Source organism: Mucor mucedo, assembly GCF_025094135.1.
Source record: "Mucor mucedo strain NRRL 3635 chromosome Unknown EV154scaffold_54, whole genome shotgun sequence".
NCBI classification, from domain to species: domain Eukaryota; kingdom Fungi; phylum Mucoromycota; class Mucoromycetes; order Mucorales; family Mucoraceae; genus Mucor; species Mucor mucedo.
In genome coordinates, this window is record NW_026252338.1 from 56,668 (window position 1) to 83,934 (window position 27,267).

General features: G+C 35.3%; 10 protein-coding genes and 1 non-coding gene across 11 annotated transcripts; 5 read left to right on the plus strand and 6 right to left on the minus strand.

Moving 5' to 3' along the window:
• The first annotated feature begins 399 nt into the window (after nucleotides 1-399).
• On the plus strand, nucleotides 400-3,736 carry EV154DRAFT_465514 (adaptin N terminal region-domain-containing protein). Its single transcript, XM_051597693.1, has 12 exons — nucleotides 400-486; nucleotides 603-844; nucleotides 900-1,013; nucleotides 1,075-1,325; nucleotides 1,380-1,515; nucleotides 1,575-1,653; nucleotides 1,713-1,926; nucleotides 1,990-2,155; nucleotides 2,224-2,415; nucleotides 2,465-2,641; nucleotides 2,727-2,905; nucleotides 2,965-3,736. Exons 1-12 carry the CDS (start codon nucleotides 444-446, stop codon nucleotides 3,407-3,409), a joined length of 2,238 nt encoding a protein of 745 aa, XP_051456912.1. The 5' UTR covers nucleotides 400-443; the 3' UTR covers nucleotides 3,410-3,736.
• An 86-nt stretch (nucleotides 3,737-3,822) lies between these two features.
• On the plus strand, nucleotides 3,823-5,936 carry EV154DRAFT_511156 (hexokinase-domain-containing protein). The gene is made up of 3 exons (XM_051601781.1): nucleotides 3,823-4,174; nucleotides 4,235-4,651; nucleotides 4,709-5,936. Exons 1-3 carry the CDS (start codon nucleotides 3,952-3,954, stop codon nucleotides 5,461-5,463), a joined length of 1,395 nt encoding a protein of 464 aa, XP_051456913.1. The 5' UTR covers nucleotides 3,823-3,951; the 3' UTR covers nucleotides 5,464-5,936.
• Nucleotides 5,937-6,331: 395 nt separating this feature from the next.
• On the plus strand, nucleotides 6,332-7,675 carry EV154DRAFT_465519 (uncharacterized protein). Its single transcript, XM_051597694.1, has 6 exons — nucleotides 6,332-6,351; nucleotides 6,414-6,761; nucleotides 6,833-7,006; nucleotides 7,089-7,096; nucleotides 7,163-7,444; nucleotides 7,501-7,675. The coding sequence occupies exons 2-6, from the start codon at nucleotides 6,535-6,537 to the stop codon at nucleotides 7,524-7,526; spliced, it is 717 nt and encodes a 238-aa protein (XP_051456914.1). The 5' UTR covers nucleotides 6,332-6,351; nucleotides 6,414-6,534; the 3' UTR covers nucleotides 7,527-7,675.
• On the minus strand, nucleotides 7,541-8,112 carry EV154DRAFT_248962 (uncharacterized protein). Its single transcript, XM_051594600.1, has one exon. The coding sequence runs from the start codon at nucleotides 8,070-8,072 to the stop codon at nucleotides 7,728-7,730; it is 345 nt and encodes a 114-aa protein (XP_051456915.1). The 5' UTR covers nucleotides 8,073-8,112; the 3' UTR covers nucleotides 7,541-7,727.
• An 800-nt stretch (nucleotides 8,113-8,912) lies between these two features.
• On the minus strand, nucleotides 8,913-9,493 carry EV154DRAFT_421912 (uncharacterized protein; the record flags this gene model as incomplete). Its single annotated transcript, XM_051596060.1, has 2 exons — nucleotides 8,913-9,224; nucleotides 9,281-9,493. Coding segments are annotated over 2 exons (525 nt in total), but the record flags the coding sequence as incomplete, so codon positions are not given.
• Nucleotides 9,494-11,755: 2,262 nt separating this feature from the next.
• On the minus strand, nucleotides 11,756-13,296 carry EV154DRAFT_538363 (chaperonin 10-like protein; the record flags this gene model as incomplete). Its single annotated transcript, XM_051604269.1, has 2 exons — nucleotides 11,756-11,899; nucleotides 12,289-13,296. 2 exons carry the CDS (start codon nucleotides 13,294-13,296, stop codon nucleotides 11,756-11,758), a joined length of 1,152 nt encoding a protein of 383 aa, XP_051456917.1.
• Nucleotides 13,297-14,888: 1,592 nt separating this feature from the next.
• Nucleotides 14,889-17,082, minus strand: EV154DRAFT_248999 (LMBR1-like membrane protein). Its single transcript, XM_051594601.1, has 10 exons — nucleotides 16,803-17,082; nucleotides 16,646-16,752; nucleotides 16,430-16,594; nucleotides 16,166-16,376; nucleotides 15,897-16,111; nucleotides 15,767-15,838; nucleotides 15,463-15,709; nucleotides 15,262-15,413; nucleotides 15,136-15,208; nucleotides 14,889-15,045 (listed from the first exon to the last, which is right to left on the minus strand). The coding sequence occupies exons 1-10, from the start codon at nucleotides 17,046-17,048 to the stop codon at nucleotides 15,010-15,012; spliced, it is 1,524 nt and encodes a 507-aa protein (XP_051456918.1). The 5' UTR covers nucleotides 17,049-17,082; the 3' UTR covers nucleotides 14,889-15,009.
• Nucleotides 17,083-19,121: 2,039 nt separating this feature from the next.
• On the plus strand, nucleotides 19,122-21,206 carry EV154DRAFT_552220 (uncharacterized protein; the record flags this gene model as incomplete). The annotated part of the gene is made up of 3 exons (XM_051605039.1): nucleotides 19,122-19,262; nucleotides 19,708-19,916; nucleotides 19,982-21,206. 3 exons carry the CDS (start codon nucleotides 19,122-19,124, stop codon nucleotides 21,204-21,206), a joined length of 1,575 nt encoding a protein of 524 aa, XP_051456919.1.
• A 25-nt stretch (nucleotides 21,207-21,231) lies between these two features.
• Nucleotides 21,232-21,613, plus strand: EV154DRAFT_422024 (uncharacterized protein; the record flags this gene model as incomplete). The annotated part of the gene is made up of 2 exons (XM_051596065.1): nucleotides 21,232-21,374; nucleotides 21,427-21,613. Coding segments are annotated over 2 exons (330 nt in total), but the record flags the coding sequence as incomplete, so codon positions are not given.
• A 1,457-nt stretch (nucleotides 21,614-23,070) lies between these two features.
• Nucleotides 23,071-23,144, minus strand: EV154DRAFT_t72. Its single transcript has one exon. It is a non-coding gene; the product is annotated as a tRNA-Asn (tRNA).
• A 1,163-nt stretch (nucleotides 23,145-24,307) lies between these two features.
• On the minus strand, nucleotides 24,308-25,925 carry EV154DRAFT_511177 (putative serine dehydratase domain-containing protein). Its single transcript, XM_051601782.1, has 7 exons — nucleotides 25,796-25,925; nucleotides 25,686-25,760; nucleotides 25,502-25,614; nucleotides 25,343-25,430; nucleotides 25,181-25,289; nucleotides 24,626-25,127; nucleotides 24,308-24,605 (listed from the first exon to the last, which is right to left on the minus strand). Exons 1-7 carry the CDS (start codon nucleotides 25,893-25,895, stop codon nucleotides 24,384-24,386), a joined length of 1,209 nt encoding a protein of 402 aa, XP_051456921.1. The 5' UTR covers nucleotides 25,896-25,925; the 3' UTR covers nucleotides 24,308-24,383.
• Nucleotides 25,926-27,267: the final 1,342 nt, after the last annotated feature.

Genomic DNA, 27,267 nt, shown 5'->3' on the forward strand with positions numbered 1-27,267 from the left:
TAATTAAACACTTTTTCTCGTATCCCTATAACTTTATTGTAATGAATTTGTTCGCTTAAATCCGCTCATAGAGTTGGATCCAGTGTAGATGTCAATCTAACTGGGTACATACTCAGCGATTAATAGTGTAAATATCACTTTACAAGAGTATGGATTCATTATATGAATATTCCAGCCATTTTTATTGATATTTACCATTTACATTTAAAAGAAAAAATTAAATAGTAAGCGCAACTGGTTAGCACTTTAATACTTAATATTATTCTAGAAAAGTTGGTAGCATTTGCTTAAAAGGATACAAGGATTTGTTGTCTGTGTGCTCGTTCGTGACGTCTTTGACTACAGTAAAATATGACCTGTGTTTGCAACTCCGGCCGCCTTTCGTCTCCCCTTCTTGAAGCAACATATACTTTTACTTCCTTTCTTCAACGAGATAATCTGAAATGTCGCTAAGCAGACCAAAGTTTTTTACCACCAATAAAAGAGGTAAAGTTGAAGTAACATAACAACTGACAAAAAGAGGGGAAAGGGGGCAAATTTCGGTGTAATGTTTTGAAGTGTTACCCAGAAGAATTGCAATAATAAATATATACCATCTGTAGGCGAAAACTATGAACTTAAATCTGAATTGAACAGCGAGTACCGTCATCATCGAAAAGATGCTGTTAAAAAAGTTATTGCAAATATGACGGTTGGAAAGGATGTCAGTGGGCTCTTTCCAGATGTTCTCAAAAACATGCAAACAGAAGATCTAGAATTGAAAAAATTGGTTTACCTTTATCTTATGAATTATGCAAAGACGCAACCCGAGTTAGTTATTTTGGCTGTTAATACATTTGTCAAGGTATACGACGAAATACCGAAAGAAAATTTGCACTGTAATTCATATCATGTGTTAGGATTCTGATGACCCAAACCCATTGATCAGAGCTCTTGCTATCCGCACCATGGGCTGTTTGAGAGTAGACAAAATTATCGATTATCTTACCGAGCCTCTTCGTAAATGTCTTAAGGTAAGAGCTTTTGCCTCCATAGTTATTAATGTTATTAAATCGCGTAAGTTATTTTCAATAGGATGAAAACCCTTACGTTAGAAAAACAGCGGCTGTTTGCGTTGCAAAGTTATATGATCTTAACCCAGAATTAGCCATGGAACAAGATTTTGTCAATTCTGTGTTGGAAATGGTATCTGATGTCAATCCTATGGTTGTCGCAAATGCAGTTATTGCCTTAACTGATATCAACGAAGCCTCTGACAAGTGTATCTTCGAAATCGATACTAATACCTCAAACAAGTTATTACATGCCCTTAATGAATGTACCGAGTAAGTGTGAGACTGTCATTTCTTTTATATAGCAGCTATTAAAATGAGGTATAGATGGGGACAGATCGCTATTTTGACAGCTATAGGTGATTATAAAGTATCAGGATCTAAGGAAGCCGAAAGTATTTGTGATAGAGTTATGCCCAGACTACAACATGCTAATGGAGCTGTTGTATTATCTGCCATCAAGGTAATTTTTTTTTATTACTTTCTAGGACGAAATCAATAAACATTGACTTTTCAATTTAGGTTTTAATGATTAATATGAGATATATTAAAGAAGAATCGTTTATCAAGTCAATGTGTAGAAAAATGGCCCCTCCTTTAGGTAGGCTATAAAACTCCAAAGTATGATATAATTCAAAGGTTTTCTAATACCCACTATAGTCACTTTACTTTCAAGTCCTCCTGAAGTTCAATATATTGCCTTACGTAATATTAGTCTTATTCTTCAAAAACGCCCCGAAGTTTTGAGTAATGAAATTCGTGTATTTTTCTGCAAATACAACGACCCACCATACGTTAAGTTAGAAAAGCTTGAAATCATGATTAAATTATGTAATGACAGAAACGTGGATCAATTGCTTAGCGAATTGAAAGAGTAAGTTTGTAGATCTGAATTTTGGTGAAAGCATTGTAACAGGTTCATTTTTATTTGAAACAGGTATGCCAATGAAGTTGATGTGGATTTTGTCCGTAAATCCGTCCATGCTATTGGTCGCTGTGCGATTAAAATTGATGAAGCTGCCGAACGTTGCATCAATGTCTTATTGGATTTAATTAATACAGGTGTTAGTTACGTAGTTCAGGAAGCTGTGGTTGTTATTAAGGTAATGATCTTGCGTAAACTGTTTCTTCTTGAGATTGTTAATATTTCTGGCTTTCTTTGTAAAAATAGGACATATTCCGTAAATATCCCCATAAATACGAAGGTATTATTCCTACTTTATGTGAAAACCTCGAGGCTTTGGATGAGCCTGAGGCTAAGGGCTCATTAATTTGGATTATCGGAGAATATGCTGAGAGAATTGATAATGCTGACGACCTTATAAATATCTTTTTGGAGAACTTCAAAGAAGAAAACCCTCAAGTAAGATCTAATTATTGAACATATGCCAGGATTCTGATGCTTTTTTTAGGTCCAACTACAACTCCTGACTGCAACGGTCAAATTATTTTTGAAAAAGCCTAATGAGAATCAAGATTTAGTCCAACGTATTTTACAAACTGCTACAACTGAATGTGATAACGCAGATATTCGTGACAGAGCTTATGTTTACTGGAGACTGTTATCAACTGATCCACAGGCTGCCAAGGTATGACAAGAGCAGATCTTTTAATGTAGCACAACAAGTAGCTGATTGTATACACATATCTGTATATATATATATTTATGTATAGGCTGTTGTTTTATCTGAGAAGCCTCCTATTGCCGGTGAGAATGATGGCGTTTCGCCAGCATTACTTGAGACTTTATTGTATGATATCGGTACTCTGGCTTCTGTCTATCATAAGCCAGCTGAAACTTTTATTGCAGGAAAGAAATTCGGCGCAGATAATGTCAACAAGTCTACAGCAGAGTACGTGTTTGTCTCATATCAAAAGTTCTGACCTAATTTATTTGTATTCATTTATTTAGTCATACTGAAGACGATGATATAAATGCACCTCCGCCTATGATTCAGGAAGCTATCAAAAACAATGACATTGGAAACTTACTTGATTTGGACTGGGACGCACCTACTGAAACACCGGCCTCTCCGATCATGGCAGAGCATCAACAGCAAGGATCATTTAGCGATTTACTGTCCGTTGGAAATACTGAATCAAAGGCCAGCCCATCCCCTCGACCTAACAATAACAATAACATTGACGATATTATGAACTTATTCAACGCACCCTCCAATCCTGGTGTACAAACATATGTCTCCTCTCCTCAACAGCAACAACATCAACAGCAAAATCTTATGAACGATTTTACAAATGACTTGTTTGGTTCAGCCCCTACGCAGTCTCCAGTTCAACAGCAATCAACTCCTAGTAAAAATACTTCAACAAATGATCCATTTGCTGATCTTTTCTAATTTTTTTTTATGAAATAAACCTTAAACATATCTTCGTTTGGTGACACATTTCACTTTAGAACGGGAAAAAACCCATTAAAGCGTCTAAGTGACTAATGCGTGCATGAATAATCTATGGAAATAGTGTATAGCACGATAAAAAAAATGAGGGAAAAGTGGGTTTACATCCGTATTTATAATAATTGAACGCAATAAAAAACTTCGTTGACGTTTTTTTTATGCAAAGCTTATTTGTATTATGATTTTTATATTTGCGTAGATGATTTACGGAATGAACATTAGTGGCATTTATATTTTAAAGATATAATATAGATTTTTTTTTATTTTGTAGAAGATAAAAAGCATATTTTTAACAACTGCAAGCTACATCTTTTAACACTTTTTTTTTTTGATATCATATTTGAAATACTTGTGGCACTCGAAATAAAATTTTAATCCACGAAATTGTAGTGCAAGTACTGTATGTTCACGCTCTAATCTATAAAAAAACCTCTTTCTTCCTTTTTAAATGTCTAAAGATAATCAAAATACTTTACCCTAATATGGCAAACTTTGATAAACCTATCACTAATTGCTACAAGCTTGAAAATTGCTCGGTAGATCAACAAAGTGCCCTTGAGGAAATAGAGAATTTATTCCAAGTGTCTCAAGATCGGCTAGATATTCTTATGCGTGGCGTAAGCCAGGAGATGCGTGATGGCTTGCACTTTCCGGAGACTAGAGACACACAAAATGATCTGAAAATGATTCCATCTTTTGTTACAGGTAATATTAGAACTCCCCCTTTCTGTAGAAGTTAAAAGCTCGCTAATGCAAATCAATAAGGTTATCCGACTGGCAATGAAAAAGGTACATACTTGGCTTTGGAGATTAGCGGGATCGATATATACGTATGCCAAGTTCAACTTAAAGGCGAAGGAGGAAAGCTGGCAATCAACCAATACCAATACAAAATACCCGATTATTTAACAGTGGGAGATAACATGAGTACATTAGTCAGCCATGTTGCTGATTGTGTTGCAGATTTTCAACAAAGGGTTGGTTTCACGACAGAAATCGTATATGCTATGGGTATAAGTTTGGGGTTTGCTGTAAGACAAACCTGTCTTAACAAAGGACTTATTGTTGCATTAGAGCACGGATTTGAATACACAGATGCTATTGGCAGTGATATTGTAGAACTTTTCCAAAAAGGATTTCAAAAAAGACGCTTGTCTATCAAAGTAGTGGCTATGGCAAACGGTAATAATATAAAAAAAAACCCCCATTAAACCTGACATTTAATTTTATTATTTTTAGACAGCGTATGTACATTATTAGCGCACGCCTATCAGCATCCATCCACCCGTATAGGCATCGTGCATAGTGCAGGAACTAATTGTGCTTACTACGACAAAGTCTCGAATATGGAGACGTTTTTGTCTCAGCATCAAGACTGGATATCAGATCATACACACATGATTGTTAATACAGAGTGGTGTGATATCAGTTCGAAATACATGCCTTCTAATAAGTTCGATGAGATGGTCGACCTGGGATCGAATAATAAGGGTGTCCATGCATTTGAGAAAATGACTACAGGTATGTACCTCGGTGAACTTGCACGTTTAATCTTGGTTTATTATGCAGGTCTGGGTGTTCTTTCTTTTGGTATGGATGATGAAGAGTGTTTGCTTCGATTTCCTTATCAGTTCGACACAAGCTACATGTACGTGTGTGAAGCTGATGAAAATTCACTGGAAGGGACTCGAGTTGTTTTGGAGGAGATGTGTAGAACTGGTGAAACTACGTTGGCTGATAGAGAGATTGTTAAAAATATATGTGACCTAGTCGGACAGCGTGCGGCATTGTTTCTCGGTGCAAGCATAGCAGGTGTTGTTAGATACATGGTGTCTGATGGAATTGGCCTAGATCTCGAAGGAGACGGTTTTGCTATATGTAAGCTAAGTATACATATATTTGTTCACTACAAAATGTACCGACTTTTCATTTTTGAAAGCTATCAGCGGAGATCTTTACAAAGATTTTTCGTCCTTCCATCCTCGTGTTTGTGAAACCTTGAAGACTTTGATTCCAGATGAAGTTGCTGCGAAGCTATCGGTGGGGATTGTTAAGCATTCTAGAATAGTAGGTGCTGCTATTGTTGCTATGATGGCCGAAAAAAGAAACATCAACAATGACATGTTTTAATGTCTAACGTTTGACTCAACAGTTATTTTAATTTGGCCACTCTATTTTTATTTATTTTTTTCCCTTATATTCTTTTCATTTAGAAGATATAATTTTTCTTGGCAGGTGATGTCCGAAATATTTCGTCCACATAATTTTCTACCAACTTGTAATCCCGGTAAAAAAAAGAGAGAGAAATCATATATTAAAACAAGTGGTATATTGCTCGCCTGAACCCCTTTACCCCTTCACAAGCTTTCCCACTTGATTAGTCATACTTCTAACTAATGTATGATGTTGATGTCATATAGACAACTGACTCTTCTTGCTCTAAATAAATTTTGTTTCAAAAAAAAAATTTACTTCAAATAAAAGGTTTGGCTTGGCCATAAACAATGTCTATTTCATTGTAATTCCATATACCTGCCCATTTTTTTTTGAACATCCACATATAAATCATGCTTACCGGTTTCTGACCCCCTTACTTGATGTCCCATGTACATCATAACAGTGTCTCCTGAAAGAAGTTGCCTTTTTAATGATACGTTTCTTTCGCGCAAAAAAATAATAATAAACAATAGCGCTATTATACCCCTCATCTATATTTATATAAGACCCCTACATCAAATTACTCTTTTAATAAGCAGTATCCCTCCAAAAGCAGCTCCGCAACAGAAGTTACTATCTCCTTAACAAGTCTAGTATTTATAAATAAATATTGTTTTGTTGTTTTCTTTACTTTTTTTTTATCATACCTATTGTAGAAGACAAATGTATGCATAAATATTTCGATGTACATCTCATCCCGCGATTCTCATTTTTTTTTTATGCGTAGATAACTTGGGTCATCGTATCTAAACACAGATTGAATTGCTTTTTTGTTTGTTGTATAATTTTATATAAAAGTAGACACAGTTTCTTGATTTTTTCCTCCCTCAGTTTCCCACAACTTCAAAATGTCATTTGTATCTAAAGTATTTAGTAAGACAGCCCTTCTCGTTGGATCTGTAGCCATTTTGGCTAGCAGTTTGGTATCCGCACAATCGATGATTCAAAATTGTAAACCTGGATATGTAGCTATTACATACGATGATGGACCAAATATTTACACATCTGAACTTGTCAAATTACTGGACTCCAATGGTGTCAAGGCCACTTTCTTCATTAACGGTGATAACTTTTTGTAAGTTTTTTTTTTTTTTTTTTTTGCTCTCTCTTGTGTGAACTGATTTTATATTTATTTTTTCGTCAAAGACAATTAAATGACAGTGTAATTGCTCAGGAAGCTCTTAAGAATGCTTATAACTCTGGCCATCAAATTGCTAGTCATACCTGGTCTCACCAAAACTTGGACGAGATTGATGGCAGTAAATTTGACAGCGAAATTGTCAAATTGGAGCAAATTGTTCAACAGTTTGTTGGTAAAAGGTAATTAAAAATCTATTATATGTGTATCTGATGTTTGACTTACATGATATCAACATTATATTTCCATACTTTATTCCAATAGACCTGCATGTAAGTAGTAATGACAAGGCGGTATTTTAGTAGAACTTATATTAATTTTCCCCTGTCAATATATAGATATCAGACCTCCTTATGGCGCCGCTTCGGAGACTACCGTCAAGAAACTCAACGATAAGGGTTACCAAGTTATTGAATGGTCGACTGACACTAAAGATTACGAGAGTCATAATACTGAGACCGAGATTGAACATGTGAAAGGCTCCTTCACGAAAGCTAACCTTGATAATGGATTTATTATCTTAGCTCACGATGTCTATGAGCAAACCACTACTGATTTGACTAAAGCCTTAATCAAGTATATTAAAGATGAAGGTTTTAAATTCTGTACAGTTGCTGAATGTAAGTTTGTACATATTTAACCTAATACACTATAAGATATTGACAACATAAAATAGGCGTCGGTCAACCCGCATATAAGTAACAATGTTGTAACCAATATTCTACCCGGACATCTGTACCGATTAGATTTATACTATCCTACTTGCTTTTTTTTTATTGAAAGCAGTGCATTTTTCATGTAGAAGAGTTTTATAATTTATTTTTATTCTTACAATAATAATCACAAGAGTTATTTTCTTTGTTTCAATTTCATTCTTTTTAACTTGTGTTGTTATGTAAATCATTATTTTTGTCCCCCGGCACCTCCTGTTGCACCACCACCACGCTTATTGAGAGATTCGGATCCTGTTGTCATACCTCCACTTCGATTAGCAGTACTAGTTCCGCCGCCCCCTCTACGATTTGGGTGGAAACGGCGATTATTGTTATTATGGTATTGGTTGTTAACCCTAGGTTTTTCTGCATAAACAGTCTGATTACCCACGGCCACTTTACCCTGATCAAGTGCTTTCTGCCTGCTTTCCATAGACGTAAATTCTATAAAAACAGTATTGCCTGAATGGCTGATAGAAACATACTTTATAGATCCGAATTGTCTAAAAGCTGCTTCCAAATGTTCTTCTTTCATGGTGCTATTGACATTTTTAACAAATATTTGTAAGTCTATAAAAAGAAAAGTCAGTTTGTGATTAAATAGTTATTTATCAATACTTTTACCTTTATTACGGTGCTGGTGTTGATGCTGATTCTGATGATGTTGCTGTTCTTTATTATAATGCTGATAATGTGTTGGCTGATGATGTTGGTTCTGTACATGCTGCTGTTGAGTATTTATTTGTTGCTGAGAGTGGTGATGGTTATTTTGATGAGGATGATTACTGTAGCCGTTTCCATGAGGTATGTTATTATTCTGAGCGTGCGCAGTCATATTAAACGCTTGTTGTGCTAGTGGTGCTTGTTGGTTATGATAATGATGTTGTGGAGGGGGTTTTGATGCTCTAGTCGGTTCGTTAGCTGATTCGCTAGTTGTTGATGCAGCTAATCTAGCCCAACTTTGCGTATTTGTTATAGTTTTCTGTGCTCCTCTTTGGTCTCGTGAACTATATCCATTTGACATTTGGCCCTCATTATCTTTAACGGAATTCGGCTGTGTCTTTTTTATGCTATTCCCATTGGTTATACTGGCAATTTTTTTTTCTTCGACAGACAACAAAGAAGCATTGTTATTTGCCGATGTAGATGCAGCGACTGCTACTGCAGGAGTATGTTTATCCGTTGAGGTAGGAGGAATAGAAGCTTTTTCTTGTACTACAAGTGGTGAGACTGGGCGATTGGGTGGAATAGCATCTACATTTGGTTTTTTTTCGGTATCCTTCGCAGGGGTAACTTTCTTATTTGAGCTGTCGTCTTTCTTAGTCTTCTTTATTTCGATTCCGTTGCTTTCTTCAACGTCTTTTTCAGTGTACTTGGGTTGCGCAGCATCTGTTTGAACATCCTTTAGAGGCTCTGTTTCTTCTAGCTCATTCTCCTGGCATAAGTAATAATCGATGTCAACTTTTTCCTTTAAATATCGAAAAGTATTATTCAATATGTAATAGCCATTTAATTGAGGTGCTAAAAAAAAAGTCTCTGCGAACTTTTGAGATGGTTTGCCTTTGTTGCTCATTTCTCCTAGTACGGAAACTAAGATACCATCATTGGCTGACAACTGACTGTCTACTTGGGTTACAAGGACTTTACAATTGTCAAACTCAAGTTCTTCAATCTTTTTACTGATTTCCTATAAATCTGTTGTCAATCCCTTTTTGCAATCCGAATTCTTAATCCTTATTTTACCTCTTGTCCTTTGACTGTAGATACTGTTTCTCCCTCATCCCCTCGAACGAGCAATGAATCTGAACCATAAAATGCATACAACCTATCTGGTCGTTTGTTAAGAAAGGTGTAGTATTCGCGAGCGAAAATGAGCCCTACATCTTGCGAAGTGATTTTGGTATTCTCATCCTTTGTGTGAGATTCGTTGGGTGAGTGAGCCTGGTCAACCGTCATAAAGCTTTTGTTTTATTCTTTTTCAGTCTACTAAAAAGGAAAAAGGGAAAGAAAAAAATCAAATTTTTACGCGTCCCTCATACCAATTGGGTTTCAAGTGATTTTGTGTAACATACACTTCACGCATAAATCAGCAATTAGGCTTGAGTGACATATTCGGGGGATTGTCACCCGCCTAAATTAATTACCTGTTCTAATTGAGTTCTCAACGTCGCCAAGCTGGTGTTTTAAAAATGAGCTGTATAAGTTGAACTTATTTATAATCAGCATATGTTTAATTAAAAAAATTTGGGGTCAACGCTCAACTTACCTATTTGAATTATATAATTCCTCTTCGGAACGGAGGAAGGGATGGGCCGTTTTGAGAAACCAGTGAACTAAAGCCAATTAACCCAATTTTTTTAACCTTATTCTGATTTTGATTAGAAGTGGTGGAGTGGGTGGATATCCTTCTTGGGAATTGGTGATTTATACAAAACACTGCTCCTTTAACTCTTCTTGACTTGCCCTCTTAACGAACAGCTCGTGTTACTGTTGATTAAAACAGCTAAAGCAATTCTTGGTTGAAGTATATTAATCAGCAACCTGAAACAGATCTTGTTCATGACTCCTAACCATTGATAAATAAGTTGACAGGCTTCTTTGGGTATGACTCCGTAGATATTTCCAATTTCTATGCAAACTGGAAAAAATTTGTACAGTTAATGAGGCCTGCAACAAGAGAAAATGAAGTTTCTTGTTCTTTAAAATGAGATGGAAATACATTCTGGGCTATCGAATATTCGATATCAATTTTTGCTTTCAGATAAAGCTTCTGACCTTCTACTGTTTATTGCTGCGGTTTTCACAACTCCGGGGTTTATTCCTTGTACAATAATACTTACATATTGTTTTCTTACCATGAGCTCTGAAAATAATGTTGGCTTCTTCTTGAACGGTGACGTTTGATTATGCAAGGTCTTGCTTAATTCGTACACTTTTGTGACATTCCTTTTCTGCCTTACGGAACATATTCGCTTTATCCATCCTTTCTCTCGGCTATTTTAAACTGATTTTCCAGTTCTTTATGAAGGGACTTGCTCTTTACTATGACAGCCTTTTTGTCACAGTGAGCCGCATAATGCGCCTTATCTGCTGTAACAGTTTCTAAACAACGTAATTCAACCCATTAAAAAAAGAATACCTAACTTACTCTGCTCAAGGGAAGTGGTGGGTAGCGATCCGTTATAATGTTTTAAGCATAAGGAATTATATACTACAGTATTATAAAAGCATACAGCTAAAACAGCTGGATCAGCCACTACCTCGCTTTTTTTTCACTTTTCCCAAACCCGAGTACAAAATGGCGTTTTATTAAAATTGATCTCGAAAATATTGATGTTCTTTGCCACGAAGACAAGATCCAAAAAGAGAATAATGAAAGTTGGACTTCACTTACTACACGACGTTTTTTGTCTATTTAATTTTAAACAACTGAAGATCAATAGGTGAGCTTAGACATTAAACCTATTTATGTCTGGTTGATGTTTGAAACATAGGCCAAAACGTAATATAAAAGAGATAATCGGATTTTTAGGCGGCACACCAAGCGTACATTCAGCGATTATAACTGAAATATTCTGCTTGTGTATCCCAAGTTGGACCATATCATAATCCTGTATTACGTACTTCAATTTATATGCGTAGAACAGATGTACTAAGCGAATACTACTACTGATACAAGTTGAATTTTTAAAACAATAACCCAATTAATAACATGATTTAAGCAGCTTATAACAAGACTTCTTAGTTATTTTGACTCGCTAGTGATTATGTAACTACTGTGGCTTTTAATAGACACATACTTAAAATTAGATAGATTCTAGCGGAATTACTGCCAACATGTCATTTTGTAAGAAGCTGAAGGTGTATTCAATGTCCCACAGCCTCTTGCTTTTAACCTGAATTAGCGAATCCAAATCTTTAAAAGGAAAGAGCAGTCCCAAGATAAATGAATCTGAAAAACTGTGCACAGGACGAAAAGAAAGTTATCGTTGTTGTCCTTGACTAAATATGGCAGAAAGACAAAGCATATTTTCCCGTCCGTTAGATTTGATCTACGTGATTTATTTTGCTACACATATCCCTGTGACTTTAGGTATCGATTTTCAAGTGTTTTATCCTCCTCACTGGGTCCCCAAAGTTTTGTCTGAAGCTTTGGAGTTTTATGTTGACACTTTCAAAGACCCTTTTATGGGTAGTCCAACGCCTACTTACTGGTTCTTAACCTTTATTTGCTGTGAATTGGTTGTCCAGTTGCCATTCTTTTTCATCGCTTGTGTTGCTCTCGCTAAAGGTACTTTTGACCCATGGTTGTACAGCTGGTACTAACAAATATTCAAACAGATTCCAAGTACATTCGTCTGCCTCTTGCAAGTAAGTATTGATGGTCCCTTTTTCAATATTATTATTTTGTTGTTATCAAACTAAACTTTATATAGTTTATGGTTCTCATGTGGCTACAACTGTTTTACCCACCATTGTCGAAGTTTTGTTTAACACAAAGTACAACCTTGACCGAACCGAAAGATTAGTATTATGTGGTTTCTATGTCCCCTATTTCATCTTGCCAGTTGTTATGGTCATTGACTCTTCTATTCGCCTCAACAAGTATTTAAACGTCACAGTTCCCACCCCCACTATTACGAAAACCAGAAAATCGGCCAAAATACAATAAAAACGTTTATTTAAGCAATAGAAAGTACGATTTTTCCAACTGTACGATGGGAGCTAATCTTCTCGAATGCTATGCATACGTCCTTCAGAGGGAATATATTTTCCTCGCTCCAGACAGTTCCCTTAATCTGGTTATCATCAAAAAACGGTGCCACCTTTAGTTTAAAGTCTGTTAAGGATAGAGCTGTTACGACGATATAAGAATGTGCACTGAACAGCTTTTTGTACAAAACACTTTTTAAAACTGTTGCAACAGTACTAATATTAACCTGAGATGATCCAGCATACTCAACGGGCCCAACTGCAGTAGAGTATACACCATGCTCTACCAAAAGAGGATCTAGCTGATTGTAATATTCATCACCTCCAACACAGTCAAAAATTATATCGAACGGGATCTTTTCATTGATAAATGACTTATAAGCATCCTTGTTTTTGTAATCAATTACTCGATCAGCGCCTAGCGACTTGACAAATGCAATGTTTTTTTCACTGCAAATACCTATCACGGTGTTTTCCTGGTTAATCGCCTTGGCCAATTGGACACCATAACTTCCAACACCACCAGATGCACCAATGATGAGAATATTTCTCTTTTTTTGTTTGTTATTCTCATTGATATGACCATTTTTAATAATACCATCGTAAGCAGTGATTACGGGTATACCGGCAGATGCTGCTTGTTCGAATGAGAGATGGTCCGGTTTCTTTGCGATTGCTGCAACTTTTGTATCGATTACCCCATATTGAGCAAAAACACCCTCACCACCAAAAAGCACAGGTTTCGAACCAAAAACATGATCTCCAATTTCAAAGCCATCAACCTTAGCGCCTTTGGCGACAATAACGCCCGAAAAATCAGCGCCGGGTATAGTTGGGAGAGTCATAAATCGTGTGCCGATTTTTAAGTTACCAGAAGCTAACTTTGCATCTATTGGATTAATACCAGCTGCTTTAATTCTGACCAATACTTGACTATCTGTCTTAATTTGAGGAACAGGTGTTTGCTCATTGAAGAACATGGCTTCTTTGGGTGGCCCGAATTTGACAAGCTGAATAGAGTGCATGGTTTCAGGAACTTTTGCCATAATTGTTTGTCGAAAAGAGAATAATGTTTTACGAAAAGAAAAATCAGTGTTTTTTATAAATGGGACACTGATCCAAATAAGGAGAAATACATCATGTTACGCGTTAACCCCCAATTCGTCCGTAGATTTAATCTGTTTAACGATATTTTATCAGTTATTTTGTCCCCTTTGCCCATCCCACTCCCTCTCCCCGCTAAAAAACAAATCCTTCTCCTTATTTTCTTCTACTTATTTATTATACATATGAATTAGAACAACTATACAATGCTATTACAAAACCGGTTAAGTGATGTGGATGTCTGCACTTTCTTATTGGTGTCAATACAGTATTTATACTTTGAATTTAGACGATGTTAGTTTTTTCCTAGATGAGCCGAAAAATATATTTGGATACTTTTTTTTTCAACAAACAGAATATGTGTTCTTAATAAGGTAGAATTCGAAACGTTATTGATCAAATTTTATGTTAGAGATAAATTGAATAAATGAAGGCCTATCAAATACAAAGAGGACATAGCAATGTTCCCACTAGTAGTATTTTAAAAGGAATGATGTATATGATACCAACAAGATCAAAACTCTCAGAAATGGGGTGACAGGTATTTTATGGCGCACGTTGAAAAGGCTAGACGAAAGTGATAAAAAAAGGAAAAGTAACAAAGAAAGATGATAATATCTTTCCCATTTATTTATAATTATGAAATGTGAGGTTATCCATCTTGAAAATATTATTACTTTTTATGACAAATAGATATTAAATATATATTATTAGACATCTTCGAAAATATTGTTCGATGGTGTGGGTGGAGTGCGACTGTTGTTCCCATCAAATCTTGCAAAAGGAGACACATTACTATTATGACTTGTTTGGCGGTTTAATCCTGAAGATGCCATTAAAAATGGGTTTGGTGATATAGGCCTTGATGGGTTAGAAGCTTCGTCAGGTATGGTCGAATTATTTATATAAGGTCGATGATTGTCGGTTGCAACAGTGTTGGTGGGAGCCCGACCAAATATACGCCCGCCGTGATGGTTACTTCGAGCTGCAGTCTCATTCAAAGATTCCGGTAATTGTAGCGACGGTGTGTTGTGATCCTGGTTGCTTTTTGAGGAACCGAACAATCCCCCTAATTTGAGTTTTACAGTATCACCAAGGGACATCAAATTTGGCTTTAGCTTCATAGCATCAATATCGCTATGAGCCTCGTTCACAGATAATGCTGAAGACGCAGAGGAAGAGGCTGTACTGTCATGATATTGCTGTTGACTAGATCTTCCAGATAGAATTTCATCAACTCTTCTATCTCGCTCACTTCTTAATGTATCAGGTGGACTTGCACGGGGATATTTTTTATTCATGTATTCCTACATATACATCAAATTATTTAGAATATAGCATCATGAATTTTTCGTTCAGTCCGTCTTACCCTATTTCTAGCATTATGCACTCGGGCTGTTGGATTAATTTCACGTTCTCGTAACCGGCGCTCTGTTTGAAAAATTAGTTATCGTTCAAGGGACAACGGCTCTGGTACTTACCTTCTTGGACAAGTTTGGCACCCTCTTCATAATCTGCATCTAGTAACGCACTACCACCGCTCTCGGTATCATGGTTGTGACTGTCTTCATTTTCATTATTTTCGTATGGACTTTTGATTCCACAAAAACCTAAACAACGACCTTGTACATTGAATAATAACGAGAGTGAAGGTATTAAAATGATAATCGGGAACCAATCTGCAAAAGCACCTAAAAATTTGATGAGATCAGCTTTCCCCATGAACTATTTTTTTTAAATTAGTTACACTAAATAATTCGAATATCGCTATAAGTTCTTACAGTTGTAAAAACAGCTTTGCTAACGCCTGGCGCATCGACTGCCAAATTAATGTAATTGTAACACAATGGAGCCCTATATACATTTATCAGACCACAGCCATTTACAAAAATTTATGAGCTACTAACATCATCTTACACATGTAGCCGGTAAACCACAATAAGCTATTTTCATCTGTATGGTGATTTGGTATAAGCAAGTACAGGTTAAAAAACCTAATTTTAAAAAGTGACGAATAAACACAGAAACACATGTAAAGAAGAGTAAAAAAAGCCATAATCTATTACTATGTTAGTCTGTACTGTTTTCTCAATTATGATACGACTTACTTCCAAGGCGGCATAATTTGTTCCACAAGCGTTCAAGGCATAGTATGCAATTGACATTATGGTGGGCTTTCGAACATTAAATACTAATTCTGACCAAATAATGCACGTGCTGATTATGGAGAAAACAATAGCAAAAAATTTGTACAAATTTGGAGATATGCGTAGCATCCACCACCATTCTACAGTCGACGTGAAGTTAGACCATTTAGTTTTTTCCTTTTTATGTCTTAATGTGGAGACAAACTGACTACAAATATATAAGTTAACCACAGAAACTATATAGAATATGGCAATCAAATCTTACTGGTCCCTTTTGTCTTTATTGCTGATAACATCTTGAAGATAAAATGCTTCATTCAACAAGTTGTTCCATAACCTAGATTGTATGCGTATGATGTTAAATTTAAATATTTTACGTAAAACATAATACTAACGCATTTTTTCTATCTCTCATACGTATAGCCAAAACCATTCTTCTTGAAATTTTGACTAAGTAATCTTCAGTAAGATCTCTCGGTATTGTAATTGAATCATCTCTTTCAGAGAAAGCCTCATGAAGTACAAATGGAAACCTTCTAATCATTGTGTTAATACAATATCGAATCTCTGGTACTTCCATCATAGTTCTCTTCGACACATAATTCATCGTCTAAAAATGACAGTATCAGTGATTCTGTTAATTTAAACATAAAGTGTATATTACCTTGGCTAATTCATTGAATTCAATTTCGCTATCTAAACATTCTTCCTTCAGTTTTGCAGCATTCGCATAATGCTGATGTAAATGCTGGTCATAATTTCCAGAATACCATAGGCTACGAGGGACAGAAACCAATCCATACCCCATAAACACAATCACTAAAAATAGACCCCAACTATTTGCTGCCGCCATAACGTAACTTTGGATCCCTTCTCTATGCATGTATAATTTAACAAACTGTAACACCTCATTTTTCTAAATATGTACCTGGTTGTTAATCCACTTCCAAAAATCAAATATATCAGCCCAAATGTCCCAACCACAACGTATATCGAGTAAAATCGAAGATTGACGTTGACTGCCGATTTTAACCGTTTTGCAATAGTGAAGTCACCAGTATTTACATATGCTTGCATCATTGGAATCATCATCCTATGACATAGGTTTAGAAAAGTCCGCAATAAACAAATATTGTCACTTTACCATGTTAAACAAAACGAAGTCCAGTAGATAACTCTCCAGGCGACAAATAAAAATGACTGCGAGACATACGCAAACGGTACTCTGCCTTTTTTGTCGTCGTGTACAGTCTACAATAAGGTTTAAGACTAATTTTGTCTACTTTGTTTATGCTACTTACAGATGCCAAGTCAAGCGGTAAAAGAAAGACAATCCAGAAAGGAAAGAACCAGCCAATTGTGCAAACAGTAGTGACATACCACGATTGAGATTTAATGTTACCGAATCTTGATAAAGTAAAGACAACTACAATAAAAAGCAAGGTTGTAGCTACGATTAATGGAGCCCAATCACTCTTGTGAATGGTCGGAGGTTGATCGGGTATGGGTATTTCTCCAGGTGGTATGATGGGAATTTGTTCATCCATTTGGCTATTTAACGGAAAAGTGGAAGCAATAAACAAAAAAAGGAAAAAAAACAAGAATTTCATGTAACATTGGACTGTGACTTCAAAGTTTATTTGTTTACGAATGTCGCATGCTATTGCATGAAATGATTGGCATACTACAGTTTCCAGACTCTAAATTCAGACATCTTAATTTTTTTCAGACCAACTGTACTTTATGCCCAGTTGAAATACTTGCCTTTTAAACATGAAAACAATATACAGAAAAAAACCAAGTTTTTAGACGAATGGGGGTGTGGCCAAATAAGTGATACCCGTAACAGTCTTATTCCTTATTCCTGAAGAATACCATGTTTTTTACGGCGATATTTGTTTGTTTGGTACCCTTTTCCTGACTAAAATTCTTTACCTATGATCATCATGCTATTTGTCACATTGACGTCTCTCAGTCATACTTTTCGACATTTGCCGCCACTATATTCATGTACATCAATCTTGCTAATGACCATACTATCGAACAGACAGTGGCAGCATGTTTCTGAATCTATTAATTGTCTTTATTATATTTGACCTTTCATCTTTACTGCGTCTCTACCAAATATTTCGGCAACAAATATAATAAACCTAATACATCAGTAATTAATATGATTTTCGGGTCCAAAAACGGCACAGCCTTCCGTTTTTATTTCTATGTAAAAAATAAAGGAGTCAGTGAAGATACATGGCTTGTTTACTTAATTTTGGCTGACCAGGATTATAAGAATTCTACGGGTCTCTTAGGGACAGCCAAATTTTCTTAGGGTCATTCAGGGTGCGCGTAGTCGTAATGTTGGGATTATGATAATTTTATAGACATCAAGAGGTCAATATAACTTAAAAACTTGAAATATATGCACACTTATTACAACGAACATAGTTTAAACCAGTATATGCGTTTTACAGCTTACTTTCAGCTTCTCCTTTGGACTTTACCTTAAAAATTCCGCGTAAGATTAAGATCAAACGAGCTCAAAGGCGAAAGAGTGATGATAGAATTGTCAACATAAGTATAAATCGTTTAATATACATTAAATCGTAATTTTTACATTGTTTTTGCTTGTATATCCTTGTTCCCGGGTCTACAGAACATCCAAATCACAGATCTTACGTTACGACTACGTGCACTTTGGTTGTCCCTAAGAAAAGCGAAAATTCTACTTGCTCTTTCCATTGACTATCTACTTTTCTCTCTTATTTTTCTTCTATTTCTCTTTTGATCTCTTTGCCTATTGTAGTTATATGTACAGTGAACCAATGTATCTCCTATTTAGCATGTGTCTCTTTGTACCCTTCTGTACATCCAGAACAGGGTTTGTGCGGTGTTTTTTTCATAAAATTTGAAAATATTCTTGCTTTTCAATGTATACTTGACTTGACAATTAGATATTGATATACACTATTTTTTTAAATTATTCGTGCAGAGCAAGGAGGAAATTCGTTCAAGTTCACAAAAAAAATTCGATCAAGAATAAAAGAAAAATTAGTTTGATAATAATTGAACGAAATAAACGAAAATAAAATATTTTTATAATCCATACAGTCATTACATGCATTTAAGATGTTGTATGTGGATCCAAATTACCTTTTGACTTAATAAACTAAACTAATAAACGCTCTTCTTCGCTATAATAACAAAACCCAAAATTTAAAAGGGTAGTTGTCATTCTTCAAAATTAGGGTGTAAAAGGCTCGTTTTATTAATTTTATCTTTTTATCTAATTTATATTGTATTTGAGTAAGACACAGTGTATCTGTTATCACCTACGAACACATGTACTCTTCAATTACTCTACCAGTGTAAGGGAACACACTACTGGTATTCGTTCTTAATGTTTTATGTACACTCCGGCCCGGACAAAAGTACCATATTACAAAGGAAAATCATTTAATGTTCAAAAAAAAAAAAAAAAAAAAAAGAGAGAGAGATATAGACGATCTTCTCCTTTTGATTAAACTTCTTTCTCTTTCAGCTTTTAATCCTCTCCGAATTTTTAGGTAATTTTTATATGCTATTTTAGAAGCAACCTTTCTTATACTGTTATTATACAGTGTATCATGGATGAGGCATCTCTCTCGACAAAAGACCGGATTATCACAGTAAAGTCGTCAATTACTGGCATCGGTTGTGTACTAAAATCACACTATTTAAGATACAAAATTGCATATAAAATCATTCCATCGATCCTTGATCGACAGGTACATAATATCATAACACTCATAAAAAATAATAGCATATAAAACATCCTGAGTTATACATTTACAACTCAGGGTTACTAGATATTCCAATAGAAGATCCCATTTCGAATAATAGATTGGCTACACTGATAAGGCTCATCAGTCATTAGTAAATACAGCTACTAATACCAAGTGAGCACAAACTAGCCCATAATTTTACCCACGCTTTAAATAACCATAAATACCCCCCCCCTTTCTTTCAGAGATGAAAGAGGGATTCACTTTTACTAAGAATAAAAAAGCCTACAAGCAATATTAATCTTATTCTTCCTGTTTTTTTATCTTTTATTTTTCCGTGTCAAACAAACCGTTTTTCACAGGTTGGAAGCAGTCGTCTTTGACAACATTACACAATTTTGTTAGTGTTGTTCATACTACTACAAAGCATGCATATTATTTTTCCAAGTATATATTCCTCAATGAATTGCAAGCAGACCCTCAATGTGACCTCAAAGAATATATCAACAAAGAATTTTTTGCTGAAGTATGGCTTTCTTTGGTAGACTATACAAAGGGAAATGCTCGTGCAGAAAAAGTTATAGAGTATCGCAATTATATTAGCCGCCATTTACCAAGCTATCTGAATATCACAAACTATCAAAGGTTCAGACTAAAGTATGCGCAGCAGTCTTCTCTGATTGAAAGAAAAAAATATATCAGTCGTATATCAATAACATCAGCATGAGATTTGGTCAACATCTTAGACAATCAATCAATGTTTTACTGAACGTCAAGCAAAGAATGGCGGAAATGAAGCAAGCTCTTCTAGAACAAGGTGTCGACCCCAAAATCATCGAAGGTCTTATTTTCCAAGATGTAACTCAGACCGCAAAAAATTTCAAAATGGCCATCAGCACACGTCCCACAAACATGTCTTTACTGCCACAAAATCCACAGGTAGAAATAAATGCATACAACGCGTTAAGACCTGTTTTGGATTCGTATGGTACATCGTATTCTTTCAAAAAACGCAGCATCTATTATGATGCGAAAGCGCAACCTGAAAATCACTTTATGGCATTTGTTCAACTAGCTCGTCTCTTCGAAACATTAGGTTTACCTCCTTTTCGTTGCTTTTCTCTCCGTCGTTCATGGTCTCCTGGTTATGTACAAATTGATAGTAAGATTCTTTGTCAAAACATTCTAGATATCAGATGGTCCAATAATATTGATAAGCTGAATTACTGGAAGCAAGTGGTTGATCTAAATGCGAAACATTTTAAAGCTCAAGAAGAGAACAAGCTCCTTCGGTTTCGCGGTACCATTCAGACAGACGGTGTTGGTGTAACAGTTCTTAAGAAAAGAATAGACAGGCAGTCATCTTATACCTCAACCATAAAAGAGGCAGATGAGAAGTTCAAGTATATCAGCGACTTAAGTGCTCAAGAACATAAAGCTGTGAATGGTCGGTGTGTTGCTATTGATCCCGGAAGAAGAGACCTTTTGTTTTGTGTCGATGAAAAATATACTGTAGAAACTCCTATTAAGTTTCGATATACTAAGCAGGACCAGGACAAAACCAGAAAATCCAAAAAGTATTATTGTAACATTCTACAAGCAATGAAGTCGAACAATCCTGCTGTTTTTCAAGCCGAGAATGCTCTTGCAGAAAACCAAAGCAGCTCACTGGAAATGGAGGGTTACCGTCGTTTTCTCGAACGTCTAGGTCAGAATTACGCTGTCCTCGACAATTTATATGGGTATACAACAACGTCTTCTCAAAACCCACAATTCATGCTACGGAAGTTGCGTTTAGCTGCGTATTTTAACAAACAACGTGTTGACATGCAACTTATAAATTTTTTAAAGCAAAAGTTCGGTAAGGATGCGATCTTTGTCCTGGGAAACTGGTCTGCCCCAAACGCACGTTATCATGAACCAATTCGAGGCATCGGATTGAGATGACTTCTTTTTACGAAATCATCTAAGTCTATTGCTCATCGACCAATTCAACACGAGCCGATGCTGTCCGTCTTGTCATAATTTGAGTCTAGAGAAATTTAAACAAATCGACAATCCTAGGCCCTACCAACGAAGTAACTATCCTTTAACCCTTTGCCATGGTCTTTTAAGGTAAACATATCTCCTTGGAACGTTTATATTTCTTTTAAACTTTTTGATGTAGATGCACCAATCAAACTTGTATGACCAAGATGCAAACCCAAGGATTCCAGTATAAGCTTTGGAACAGAGATTTAGCCGCCTGTTTGAACATGATTTCAATAATTCTAAATTTAAGAAACACTGGTCAAATCTCAGAACGATTTGCACGTGATGCCCACCCAAAAAAACGTCCTCGAATAGGTGAGTAATTACCCATGCCAGTTATCGTTGGTGTTACCCGTAATACACTTTTTGGTAAGGCTTTTTATTATTGCTTGCTAGATAACTAACTGTACTTGTTCTTATATTTTATTTTTGTTTATATTTCTCTACCTCTCAACTCTTTCCATGTAAGTACATTGCATTGTTTAACTTTGTAAAGAGAGCTCTAATTTTTTTATACCCATTTTTATTCCCATTCTCGAATGAACTTATATTTTATTTTTGAACGATTTTAAATTTCATTTTTGAACGATTTTTTCGCAACAGTGAACGAATAATTTCTGAATAAAGTGTATGATGAATGTTTAAAGATGTATTGCTAATATCCCTTTTATTTTCTCTTTCAAAAATTTTGTTAAAAGTTAGTCATATTATAATTGTTTGTTGTACACGTTGTATGTGTTCTAGATCCTAGACTGAAATATTCTAAGATATATACGGTTAAATTATTATTTGAGACCAAAACTTGATTTTTTTTCTAAATAGGAAAGAATTTTTATTTTTCAATAAAAAAAGATTGAAATAGGTGTTTAATCGGTGTTACTGCCAAGTTTCAGTAAAATAATAGAATAGAATACAGATAGAGTTTGAGATAAAAGTTCTTAAAAAGTGAGCACCAGACTATAAGTTGTAAGCTAAGAAAAGAAAATATAAAGATATAAAAGGGAAATGATACGACGAATCGGATATAATTTTCTTCGAAAGAGTGTAGTAAAATACAACTGGTAAGACCTGCTCAGTGCTGATTTATAAGAAGGGCTTTCGAACAATTATAGTTGTTTTATATATTTATAATGAAACCAGGTTTATGTGAATAAGACAAAATCAGATTATAGTGAAAGACAAACTAGATTTTATTAATTATTTATGAGGTCCTTTTATAATAAAAGGACCAAAAGGAAGTCAGACAAATAAAGGGATCTGAAGTCAAAAGGATCAACAGATGAAGAAAAGGTGGCGTAGCAATATGGCTGATAAGCCTTTCGATCAGGGATCGATGGAATGATTGTCGTACTTAAGTAATAAATTAATAATTGTTAATTCTGGTTGTTTTGTACAAAAATAATTTCCAAGACCGTGAAAGTGTCGGTCTTAATGTGAGCCTTAAATAGCTTTTTATTGAAAAAGTTATTTTTATTAAAATATTTTTTGACCATTTTAAGTAGCATAAACCGTAATTAAGTGACTTGGACATTTGTCGTGATCGTTCTTAGTTACAGTTTAATTATGAATAGAAGATAAAAGATGCTTTATAATATTTTAGGTTTGTGATTAATTTATATTATTGAAAGTAGTACAAAAGATAGTACGACACTTTAACACTACTATCCTAAACTACAGCCTGACAAAATGACCTGTCGAAGGAAAAAGGAGAGGCAACATGACAAAGAAATGGCCGTTACAAACATCACACATAATAAAAGCAAAAAAAAGAAAAATTAAACGCTCCCGGGTGGGCTTGAACCACCAACCTCCTGATTAACAGTCAGACGCGCTAGCCAATTGCGCCACGGAAGCTCATATATTTGATGCGTGCGCAGTTTGGTAATGATATCGCTTTCGTTCACTTTAAAAGGGGCTTGGTAATATTATTTTGGTTATTCTTCTTTGTTCCTTGGTTCTGGTTCCCTCATTTGTGGAATGGCGCGTTAATCTTGTCTGAGAAATGGAGATCTAGTTGGTACTGAGTTTGGCGGTGAGAAAAGAGTTTCTAAAAATACGTGATAAAGACCCGACAAATAATATTGCGGTGAAACTATTTTTGGTGTTCTAGAAGTTTTTCTGGTATTCTTTCTCCGAAGGTTCAGTTCGCGTCTTTTTGCTGCTTTTCTAAAATTGGCAGGTTGTTAATTATCTTAGTCGGTTACTCGTGAAATTCTCTTCTTTCTCAGTTACAATTATTTTTATTGTTATTTCGTCGCTCTCTCTCGTATCTCACTTATTTATTATTACCTTCCTGTTTTGTTTAGTTCTTTATTTTTCTTATTATTCATATTATTCCATCATAGTTTTCCCGTACCCTTATTTGATTTACTCTATTTTTGTATTGTTCTCATCATAGTTTTCCGTACCCTGTATTATTTTATTCCATTTTCGTATTAGTTATTTTTGTACCATAGTTGACAGCTGTCAAAACGTCTATATAGATTGTCTGATTTATAATAATAAACGTCATCGAATTCTTTCTTTCTGATAAACTTTACTTGTTTTTAAACACTTGTGATTTATCTTTACTTCTTTGCAGATTTCAAAGCTTATTAGTGCAAATCTATATCTTTTTGTCTGTATTCTTTAACAATTAGTCTTACAGTCTCCTTCTTGTTATTCTATACATTTGTTTATTCTTATTACTCTATACAAGGTAAACATAAAGACAATCAGATTCATTCATTGATTTAGTGACCGTTTAAAAGTATATAAACTAAAATTAGGTTATTATTTTAAATCACGTGATTAACACGTGGAGCCATTATGATTGGCGGAGAGAGTTTTAATTGTATTTTAGAGTCCGTGATTGTACGCATTTTCCTCAAATTTCAGGAACAAAGATATTTATTTACATACAAATTATAGTAAACCAGTTACAGCAAAAAATAATTGTACTAGCAACACACCAAGATGATATAAAACATAAATGTGTAGATGTAAAAAAGAAAACAAGGGCAACTTTAAGGATGAAATATAAAACACAAATAGATACAAGTTTTCTGCTAATTTTATTTCAGCTATTCAATAATGATACAATTTTTAATCTTTCTACCATCCTCTTACAGGAACCCATACATCAACGACTGTATCACCTCCATCCTCAATAAGATAGAATAAATGACAAGCCGCGGTTAAGCAACAGTGATTAGGAATAACGCGAATAAGTTTGCCGATTTGTAATTCGGGTCTAGATAAAGTGGATTCATCCAAATGTTGCAAGATACCGTGTTCCTGAGAAACTTTAGTTAGGGTTGCAATCACTTTTGGTTCCTTTCTTGTGGATCCAGTACACATCCGAAGCCACCTTGAGGAGCAGTATCTTTTGAAAATGCCAATGCGCCACCATCAATCAACAGACTGTCACGATCTTTGTATACACTTGCAATACGACATGCCACTGTGATTGCTACATCATTGTAATCACCTAATCCTGTCGAGACTTGTTGTCTACCAAAAATGAAAAACGCACCTGCATGCACTTCACTAATACATCCAAGATTTTTTTCATAGCGGTAGTCCCTCATGCATAAAAGCGGTGATTGCTTTGACAGTAGGTGTGGCGCCAATGGAAACCTGCTTAATTTCGATAGCGTGTTGAACAAAATAATCGCGAAATTGACGTGCCATGTCACATTCGTTGTCGAAGATATCAAGTGGCCTCTGTTGAAGTTTTCTGAAGAATAAGAGTGGCCAGCGTGAGTGTAGATTCCTGTAAAATCAACACAGGGTGATTTTTGAAGCCTCTTCGCTAACTCAATTGTTTCAGGATCGTTAATAGGGACACCTGCACGTCTTAAATACAGTTAGTTTTTTGATGTAAAATACATATGTATCAGTATATTTACCCATATCCACAATCAACCTTTAAAAACACGCTCATCTTATGAGAATCGTCGTTTTCACCATACTCTGTTGTGTAATATGCTTCCAATGCCTCCAAAGTCGATAAATTATCTATTGTCACGGTTAGCTAAACATGTACTGATTTGATAGGATTGTATTCTTACCAATGAAGATTTGAAAAACAGTAACCTTTTTGGAAAGTTCAAAGATCTCGCTGAATTTATCTGGAGTGATAGGAAAGCCAAGGAGCACCTGCAGTTACAAAATAAAAGGACCGTTAGCTACATAACCCCCAAAAAATAAAAAAAAAACTAGGAACTTACGTCTTGCAAAAGTTGAGAGTGAGTCAATTCAGAGTTAATCATTGCCTGAGCTTCTGCCATAGTAGACACGACAATGGCTTGAGTTTTAGCACCTTCGAGTTGGATGCGTGTTCCTTCGACGGACTAGAGATGCTCTGTCAGCATGTCAAATTGTAACTGGATGACGCTTTTCCTTTTTTGTTACCTTGTGAGTTTTTACATGAACTGATTTTAGTGTTCAACTCGGTTGTAACGGAAGAGAGTTTCTTTGAGTGTCTTTCTACAATTTTCTGTCGATAACAAGAGAGGGTGTACGAAGCTGGTCCAGTTTCTTTCCCACCATGTTTTTCACAAGTGTGGCTTTCCATTGGTCAGTATGACAGGCAAGTAATGGGGTTGTTGTTTGCGCTACCATTGTGTCAAGAGAATGAAGTATACAGAAACAGCAAAAAAATAAAATAAAATAAAAAAAAGACTTAAATTTTGCCGCTTTTTAAAATAAAAGGTACACAAATGAGTCATTTCGGATTTATTGGTGATAGTAAAAGCTTAGTTTATTGGGGGTTACTTCGTGATTGCAAGCTAAAGAAATAAAAGCAATCTCCTTTGTAATATTTGCTGTATTTTTGGTGGATTATCAATTTCTTCTTGTTGATTTGTTGATGTTGTTGAGTGTGGCTGATATAGCTGACTCAACACTTCGACTAGAGTTTAATTTTACGCATACCATGAAAATAATGATGGCCCTCGTTAATTCCCACGTTAGGCTGCTACTTACGTAATAGTGTGTGCGAAGTGTACATCTTTCAAATCGGGCATGTATATTAATGGTCAGCAAAAAAGGATCTAAACTTCCCGAATCTGTCGACGAGATGAAAAGCCTTGCTGAACGGGCTGGTTGTTGAAAGTCAGACAGTGAGTAAGATCCTTGTACTCTCTCTGATTGCGCTGCAGTAGTTTATTTATTAATGAAAAAAACTAGCTTACTTTATTACACCATACGAGATCATCCTTTTCTTTTGACGGATGAAATAATGAATAAACTACCAAGTTTGAAACTAGCCATCATATCTAAAGACTAAAGTACAAGTATTTTTGAAGCTTAGATGGCCGGTTATGGTGTAAAATAATAACGTGTTCCATGGAAAATCTTCATGTTAGTTCTTACGAATATATTTATGTTACGTATTGTTTCATTATCTTTTTCTTTATCGGGATTCGTTTGTCCAAGGTACTAAATGATACTCCTATAGGATAAGACAGATTACTACGACGTTTAGAGTTATTTTTTATCTCGAGGTTTCTAAAAGGTATCGGACTCCCAGTTATTTACAATTTTCGAATTTGATATACTATTTGACACAGTTGAATCGCAATTTTTACTTTTGTTAGATCCTTACGCATTATTTTCCCCAAATCAATTAACTAACAGACATTGTAATTTTTTAGGAAGAAATACTCTTGCAGTACGTTACATAAAGTTTTGTTTCTGCAATAGACATACATTCTTCTTCTTATAGCAGGCCGTGTACACAACCCGAACTTTTTTAAAATGATTTCATGCAAAAATATTTCACTTGTACAACATATATGTTTGAAAGACCGCAATCCATTTCTCGAGGCACTTCACGCCTCAATTGATCTAACGCGAGTAGTTACGTAAAGCCAATTACACGATGGTTCAGATTGCAAAGACGGTCAAATTACCTGTTCCATCAGTTTAAGCAATAATTAAGGGAATCGGAGAAAAGGGCACACCTCTCCCTAGGAAACATACTGATACAAAA

Excerpts from the sequence above, each read along its gene's own strand:
- EV154DRAFT_248999 (XM_051594601.1), bottom strand. The coding sequence starts at position 17,048 with ATGGATGAACAAATTCCCATCATACCACCTGGAGAAATACCCATACCC. Across the intron at positions 16,112-16,165 it reads AATTCAATGAATTAGCCAAG|ACGATGAATTATGTGTCGAA; the intron begins GTAATATACACT and ends TGTCATTTTTAG. Across the intron at positions 15,710-15,766 it reads AATAAAGACAAAAGGGACCA|TCAGTTTGTCTCCACATTAA; the intron begins GTAAGATTTGAT and ends ATATATTTGTAG.
- EV154DRAFT_248962 (XM_051594600.1), bottom strand. The coding sequence starts at position 8,072 with ATGAAAGAAGAACATTTGGAAGCAGCTTTTAGACAATTCGGATCTATA.
- EV154DRAFT_511177 (XM_051601782.1), bottom strand. The coding sequence starts at position 25,895 with ATGGTAGCGCAAACAACAACCCCATTACTTGCCTGTCATACTGACCAA. Across the intron at positions 25,615-25,685 it reads TTCATGTAAAAACTCACAAG|GAACACGCATCCAACTCGAA; the intron begins GTAACAAAAAAG and ends AGTCCGTCGAAG. Across the intron at positions 25,128-25,180 it reads AAGGTTGATTGTGGATATGG|ACGTGCAGGTGTCCCTATTA; the intron begins GTAAATATACTG and ends ACTGTATTTAAG.
- EV154DRAFT_465519 (XM_051597694.1), top strand. The coding sequence starts at position 6,535 with ATGTCATTTGTATCTAAAGTATTTAGTAAGACAGCCCTTCTCGTTGGA. Across the intron at positions 6,762-6,832 it reads ATTAACGGTGATAACTTTTT|ACAATTAAATGACAGTGTAA; the intron begins GTAAGTTTTTTT and ends TTTTCGTCAAAG. Across the intron at positions 7,445-7,500 it reads ATTCTGTACAGTTGCTGAAT|GCGTCGGTCAACCCGCATAT; the intron begins GTAAGTTTGTAC and ends AACATAAAATAG.
- EV154DRAFT_465514 (XM_051597693.1), top strand. The coding sequence starts at position 444 with ATGTCGCTAAGCAGACCAAAGTTTTTTACCACCAATAAAAGAG. Across the intron at positions 1,654-1,712 it reads AAAAATGGCCCCTCCTTTAG|TCACTTTACTTTCAAGTCCT; the intron begins GTAGGCTATAAA and ends TACCCACTATAG. Across the intron at positions 2,906-2,964 it reads GTCAACAAGTCTACAGCAGA|TCATACTGAAGACGATGATA; the intron begins GTACGTGTTTGT and ends TCATTTATTTAG.
- EV154DRAFT_511156 (XM_051601781.1), top strand. The coding sequence starts at position 3,952 with ATGGCAAACTTTGATAAACCTATCACTAATTGCTACAAGCTTGAAAAT. Across the intron at positions 4,175-4,234 it reads GATTCCATCTTTTGTTACAG|GTTATCCGACTGGCAATGAA; the intron begins GTAATATTAGAA and ends CAAATCAATAAG. Across the intron at positions 4,652-4,708 it reads AGTAGTGGCTATGGCAAACG|ACAGCGTATGTACATTATTA; the intron begins GTAATAATATAA and ends TATTATTTTTAG.